Source organism: Echinops telfairi, unplaced genomic scaffold (assembly GCF_000313985.2).
Source record: "Echinops telfairi isolate 266 unplaced genomic scaffold, ASM31398v2 ScPeMD7_3533;HRSCAF=4204_1, whole genome shotgun sequence".
NCBI lineage: Eukaryota > Metazoa > Chordata > Mammalia > Afrosoricida > Tenrecidae > Echinops > Echinops telfairi.
This window is the reverse complement of record NW_022107432.1, coordinates 15,168,883-15,176,158: the sequence shown is the minus strand read 5'-3', so window position 1 is coordinate 15,176,158 and position 7,276 is coordinate 15,168,883. Positions and strand designations below refer to the sequence as shown.

At 51.3% G+C, this 7,276-nt stretch overlaps 1 protein-coding gene across 5 annotated transcripts in view; it reads left to right on the top strand.

The window, feature by feature from the left end:
* Positions 1-7,276, top strand: part of TFAP2B (transcription factor AP-2 beta) — a 28,625-nt gene that overhangs the window by 2,779 nt on the left and 18,570 nt on the right. For 3 of the 5 annotated variants that reach the window (XM_045294926.1, XM_045294925.1, XM_004696361.3), the window contains exon 3: positions 2,887-3,345. In XM_045294926.1, the coding sequence (XP_045150861.1) occupies positions 2,887-3,345 (459 nt within the window). Of the gene's footprint in view, positions 1-1,462; positions 1,663-2,886; positions 3,346-7,276 lie in introns of those variants that run through there. The other 2 variants (XM_045294927.1, XM_045294928.1) reach the window with 1 other exon arrangement.

Sequence of the window (7,276 nt, the reverse complement as noted above, 5' to 3'; positions counted from 1 at the left end):
TGTAGTACACGGGAGCGAGAGAGCTCCATCTTTCTGTGGAATGGTAGTTGGGGGGTTCCTCCCTCTTTGTGGCAGTGTGTGAACTGGAGAAGCCGCGCCTCTGCGTCCAGTGGGGTTTGTTTCGGTTCTGCCTTCCTTTCTTTCCAGAACAGGCAGGCAGGGAAAGGGTCGAGTCAAAGGCGCTAGAATTCCCCCTCCAGAATGTCTGAGTGCCCGAAGTGGGCACAACACTGGTGGGCATGGGGCCCCTGTGAATAGCGCCGAGTATAAGGGGACGAATGTGGGTGGGTTCTAAAATTAATCTGGATTAAATACTCGTTCTCTGATTAAGGAAAGCAAACTGACTGAATGGGAAAGGAGGGAGGAGAGAAGGGAGGGAGAGAGAAGAGGGAGGGGTAGAGTGGAGAGGAAGAGAAAAAGGGGAGGGTAAGAGAAAGGGAGAGAGAGAGAGAATATACAGGTATTCCTGCCTTGCCGAAATTTTCAGCTCAGAACACAGAACCAGTGCAAGGAGCCTATTTAAGACCGGAGCAAGGTTGAACGTTAACAGAAATAGCAGTCAGGCCAGTTGAACGGGTTTCTGAAACCCCCAGAAAGGTTTTCTGTTGCCTCTGGCTTTGCCTGGAAAGGATAAGTTTAGTGTACATGTAGATTGATTGCAGACCTTTTAAATCAAGGTAAAAATCTCCGGCTGCACGATCGCGAAAGAGGGAGAGTCTACAGCAGGGACAAAAAGCCCCCCTTTCTGTCCTTTAATAAACAAGCGCCATCCCCGCCTTCAGGAAAAGTCTTAAAGTTCACGGCAAGCAACAGGGAACCATCAGCTTGCTCTTCTCTCTCTCTCCCTCTCCCCCCACCCACCCTTCTAGAAAATATAAGGCAACGCCTTTTAAAAAAACTTTTGGTTTCTTAATCTGCACACAAAATACCCTGGGCGATCAATTCTCTCTCTTAGACAAGTCTCAAGGCAGGTACCAAAAGGGCGTCTCCGTCCTGTCCAAGCCCCCAGCGCAGCTCTCCCTCCCAGCTCGGGCCAAAAGAGCAGGGTCTGCCCTGTGCGAGTCCCCAGCTCAGTTCATTGAACTTCTCCTCTTTCCTGCTAAACTTTTCCCCCAGCCTGCCTTTGCCAGCCCCCTCGTCTGATTACATCTAGTAATTCTCCACTGAATGAACGCCATTTACAATAGTAGGGGAGCTCTGCGCTCGCTGCTGCTTCACGCTCCATTTGTCCTCCATTCTCCCTTTAAAGTACTCGTGTAATATTAATAGTCATGAATATCAATTATTACGAGGCGGTGTAGGCAAGCAGAGGGAGGAAGGGGCGCCGTAGCAGTCTGAGCCCAGCTTCGGGTGGAAGAGGACTGCATCCGGAGCCCCCAACAGCAGCGGAAGAAAAGAGACCAAAAGACAGCAAGAGACAGTCAATGAATAGCTCTGCCTGTGGGTGACAGGCCTCGCCAATTTTGGGGGGGTGGGGGGTTCTTTTTTTTTTTGATGGCTTGTCCTGGAAACACCTCAAACTCGGCTCCTGTGTCCAGCTCGCTTCTCTGCTGGACTCCTTGATATTTATATATATATATATATTTTTTTTAATCATTGTTTTATTTTGAGCAGTAACCAGGCTTTTTTTTCCAGATGTTAGTCCACACCTATTCATCCATGGTGAGTCTGGATTCACGTTGTACCAGAATTGCATGCTCCCTCCTCTCGCCGTCTCTCTGTCTCTGCGTGTGTGTCTCCCTCTCTCTGTCTCTTCTCTGTCTTCCTTTGAGCGCCTTTGGCTTGGTAATTTAGCACCATAATTGGACGAGGCTGCAGCTGCTTCTCTCTGCATTGTGTTTTCCATCTGAGCTCCTTGAGTCAGCTGGGGAGGGGGAGGCCGAGCAGAAAAACTTTTTTCTCTCTTTGTTTCTTGTTTTTTTCTTTCTTTCTTTCTTTCTTTTTTTTTGCCACTGTCGTTTAGAAATTGAGGTTACTCTCTCGGCTAAAAGAAGCTTGGGGGTTTTACCAGGGCATTTCCACGGAGGAGAGGGAGAGATGTAAAGCCCCTAAAGGCCTCTTCCTTTTCTCCTGGCACTTGATTGCCCACTCCACATGGGTACAGACATAAGTTGCCTGGGGCTTCCCCCCACCCACTCCCAGCCCCCAGTCCTTCATTGTCACACTCTGGAGTGTCATGGTGTTGAATACAGCAAAGCAACTTAGAAAGAACTCCTGTGAACCACAGCCCAACTTAAGTTAACATGGGCTGAGAATATGATTTCGAATGAGATCCGTTTCAATCAAATACTATTCAAGTCCTTTCTTTCCTCTTGGGGAGGGAGGGGGTGGTGGAGACCTGTACCCCAGGACTCCGAGGAGCGCCTGGAGTTACTGGTGGTGGTGGTGGGGGGGGGGGCAGCCTCCTTGTCCTGCGGCTGCGGATCCTGGGAGGCAAAAGGTAGTTAAAGGTTAAGCAAGAGTTTTGTTTCACTTTCGGCCTCTGGAAAGAGGTAGAAGAAACGATTTAAAACACTCAGAAGAGCAAACCCTCTGTAAGACTCTGAAATGTGTGATTACGGCTTTTAGAATTGACCCTCTCCTGGTACACGCTCACCTCCCTTTCCTCACCCGTCTGCCAGCTTTGCACTCCCAACCGAAGGCTCCGATGGTAGTTAAGTGGGTGCCTCCCCCCACCCATTTCTTTCTCCCTAAAGTCTTGCCTTTGGAATTGCTGAAATCATGTGGCCCTCGGAGCCAATTTGGGGTCTAAATTCCAGACTCTGATTTCCCCCGTCTTGAGAAGACCGTATAGAAGCCGCGCTTCTCCATTTGGCGCTTGTATTTCTCTCTCTCTCTCTCTCTCTCTTCCCCGTCTCTTTCCCTCTCCCGCTCTCTGCTTCCCAGGACCGTCACGATGGCGTCCCCAGCCACAGCTCACGGCTGTCCCAGCTGGGCTCGGTGTCTCAAGGACCCTACTCAAGCGCCCCACCGCTGTCCCACACCCCGTCGTCGGACTTCCAGCCGCCCTACTTCCCGCCTCCCTACCAGCCGCTCCCCTACCACCAGAGCCAGGACCCCTACTCCCATGTCAACGACCCCTACTCCCTGAACCCGCTGCACCAGCCCCAACAGCACCCCTGGGGGCAACGGCAGCGGCAAGAAGTGGGTTCTGAAGCCGGCTCTCTCCTGCCACAACCTCGGGCCGCTCTGCCCCAGCTCTCAGGCCTCGACCCCCGGAGGGACTACCACTCGGTGCGCCGGCCCGACGTGCTGCTGCACTCGGCGCACCACGGCCTCGACGCGGGCATGGGGGACAGCCTGTCGCTGCACGGCCTCGGCCACCCGGGCATGGAAGATGTTCAGGTAACCGCCACCCAACCGACCCCAAAGACAATACAGAAATAACCCGGATGCACTCCCCCGCCCCCCATGGGGGGAAGGGAGGGGCAGCTCTGTCCTCTGTGGGGGCGTCTGATCCCGTCTTTAGACCTGGACCAGCTGGACATGCCATATCCTCCTATAACTGTCTGTGTGTAGATTCCCCTCTGGCTCTAGAGCGGTGACTTCTGAATTAGGAAAGCCAGAACTTTCAGAAATCAAGTCATGAAGGGAAAGGAGGAGGGAGGGACGCTAGTGTAGGCTCATCTGAGATGTTTTTGCTCTGGGTATTCTCCTGCGCGGTGTGTGTGTTACCGACTCACACCCTCCCACCCACACACATACATACACACCCACACACCACCACCACCACCATTCACTATCAAAGTGGGCCTAGTTCACTGTGCCTTGAGGCAGTGGCGCCAGCTTGGAATGTGGGTTCTCCTGGAACTCCAGAGGGTCCTGCTACATTTGACAGTATTTTGCTAAGTATGACATGGCACACTGGGGGAAAAAGACACTATGTTTTTCCAAGCCAGGGCTTGGTTCTCATGCCCCTGCCCGACAGGCCGAACAAACCTTTCTCCAGAATCTTCACCTTAGAAACAGAATATTGGTGGAGGAGGAGAATCAGAAAGACATCATTGTGGGTGGAATCCACGAGGGGAGGGTGCATGCTATTTTCAAGATGATTTTATTTTTGATCCTTTAAATGATGGCACAGCAATATTCTCTTCCAATCCCACCCAACTCCAATAACACTCCCCTCTGCCCTATGCCACCATCCAGGTTAGAGGCACCACGTGTTTATTTCTTAAAACAAAGGGCTCAATACACTCCACCCCCACCCCCATCCCATCTGCAACTTACACAATGGAGCCTGATTTGGTTGAGAATACACTTGGTTAAACTAAACAAAGAAACATCAACCAAGGGATTCCTAAAAACTGTCCGGGTGATTCTGAGCAAGTCTCCTTTTCCCCCTTCTCATTTAAATTGTCTCCAGAAAGATTAATGCGGTTGAAGGCGATTTAATTGACACTTCAGGCTCATTGGCACAGTTGTGTAGCGTATGCATCATTTTCGACAGGCTCCTGAAGAACAGGCAAAGGAAAGAAGAAAGGGAAAATGGGGTGCGCAGATCTTCTTTCCCTTGCTGGGGGAAATGAAACAAAACAACCGTTAAAATGTAGTGACAGCACGACAGGCTGGCTGTGTGTGTTCGATGGTAGTTTACTGTTTTAAAGGAAATTTACAGTTATTTATTGTTTGTACAGAAGGTGAATCATTTGATTGGGGGTTGTATCTACCCATAGTCAGAGTTACAGTTCTTGTTGAAATGCTTGACTCCTCCTGCCTAGAAATGTTGTTGCTCATTTTGGAATATCATATGAGAGATGAAACATTTAATAGTATTTTCCATGCACTGGAGTAGTGATGGGGAGAGTTAAATCAAGCTTTCTGATTTTGGTTCAAAGTGTTGGATAATGAAGATGGGTCAGCTTATCACCATTACTCTAGGTGATGCTCCAACCAGCTACCATCATCCTGCAGGTCCAGGGATCCCAGGAATTTCCCCCCAAATAACAGTAGCAGATTTTGTTCTTGATTTTGCTTTTAATCAGTTGAGGTTGGGACCCAAGTGGGAAGGTTTGAAGTGTTTGGGTCAAATGTAAAGGATGAAAAGAAACAGTCTGGGTTGGTGAGTGCTTAGCAGGGTACCCTGGTCAGATTCAGAGGATTGGCTCAGTGGCTTGTGTGAGCAAGAGAGGCTGAGTTGAGTTGGTTGGGATCCTAGGGGCTGAGAACCAGGGGGCCCTGACACCCTTTGCCACCCCGCCGCTCTGCAGCCGGGTCTCGGAGAGAGGAGGGACGGGAGCTGCGCGGGCACATTGGAGGGCTACCCTGTGCGCTTGTCCCAGGAGGGAGACCTCCAGAGACTGGCTCCGTACAGGTCTCAGTGTCAGAGTGGCTGAGACCAGTGTGTGCTTGAAGTGACGTAGGGTAGGTGACAAAGAGAGGGGCGAGAGATGAACCGGAGACGCCCGGATCCTGAATCCGAAGCTGCTGCGGCCTCCTCTGCCCGGTCTGTCTGCCAGCTTAGCGGCTCGAGGGAGGGAGTGGGAGCGCTGGCTGAACTGCCGAGAGCCAGGGCCCGGGTGCTTCGACGTTCTTGGCAGATACTCTGGTTTGGTCTGTCTTATCTTTAATAGAGATCAGAGAGTGCCTGGGCTGGGACCTCCAGGTCACTCATCCCATCCCTAGCACCGGTGGGTCATTGTTTCGCATCCACCTGAGCCCTGGACCAGAGTCCGAGGGCGCTGCGGGATCCGTGGATGCCCTCAGCGAGAGACACTCACCGGGCAGGACTTGAAAGGGTTGCTGGGCGACCTATAGGCACATCCTCTGGGTCACCGCCCAGACCGGTAGGGAAGAGAAGGAGAAGAGCTAATTAACCAAATGCTTCTAATATTTTTTTTTAATGAAACTATAAAACCCTGTCAATTTCTATTTCAATTTACTCTCAGGGGCTATTAAACCAGAAAATCGCTGTTTGGGTTCTGGGTATGCTACATTTCACCCATCTCACGAGCGTGTGTGTGTGTGTGTGTGTGTGTGTATGTATGTGTGTGTGTTTGAAAACTCAGAAAAGCCACATCAGAAAGGGAGAAAGAGGAAGAGGAAGTTAGATGACAAGGAGCTTGCAATGGGTTTACTAGTTTGCAATGGGTTTCAGGGCGCTGGTCCGCCTCTTCTCCCAGGCGGGGCTCTAGAACCTCTGAACCTCCCATCACTCACCTCCATCATGTAAAGATGTTCAATCACCACTCCCCCCACCAAACACACACACACACACACACACACACACACACACACACACTCAAACACACCCGAGTGTCTTAAAGCAGCCCCTGGTATCACTTTTAACTAAAGAAGTCTAGTAATTACGAGTCTGAGTTGTTTTTCTGCGCTTCCGCATGCAGTCCTAATTAAATCTTTACGACCCTCCCTGTGACGATTAAGCGCCAGCATGCTGCGTGAATATCCTGTACAAAAACCCAGCAGGCGGCCGTAATTAGATAGAAAATCAGACAAGAGCCTTCTCATTAACTACCACAACTACCCCACGTCGCTGATGAGGCGTATATGCACATTGACGTACCGACGGCGGGCGAGGCGAGGGGGCGCGCGGGCCCGGCCCGTGCGAGTGTGGGGCCGCCCGCCTACCGTCGAGCGATGATTTCTGTCCTTCCGGGACACCCTGCCTCTAGAAACACGTGAGCAGCGAAAGGGGTGAATGTGGGCCTGTGTATGTCCCCTGGGGAATTTCCAAACAAGTTGAGATGAAGTTTTGTTGTTGTTGTTGTTGTTGTTGATGATTTTAAGCTTTTTGCGGTTTCCTAAGAGGTCCGTCGCATGTTGCAACATGGAAAGCGCTTCTGCTGGAGAATAACAAATTTGCTCACCTTTCTGAAAACATTAGTGGCGACTAAAAAGGAAAAGAAACAAATTGGCATGCCCCCTCTGATGAGATCATCTCCTCTCCCAGGTGCCCCCAGTGTAGGGCAGACAGCGTCTTCCTGGTGACGCCCGCTCGCTCGCTCGCCCGCCCGCCCTGTCTGGGGATGGATGCAGCCTGGGTGGGTGGGAAGCTCTGTGAAAATACCACCTGGCTTTCGGAAGCCCTTTGTTTTTTTACTTCTCTAGAGAGTGGGTGACAAATTGGTCCCAACTTCGGTTTCAAAGGACCAAGGAGAGGAGGCAGACCTACTTAGCATGTCTTGTTATGCCAGGCGGGGAAGGGAGGGCGCTCCTTTCAGGGAGGCCGTGGATCTGAGCTCCGAACTCCGTCAAGGGGTAGCCTGGCCATTAGTTTTCTGGTGCCAGCAGCCGCTTCCCTTCCAAAGTGCCATGA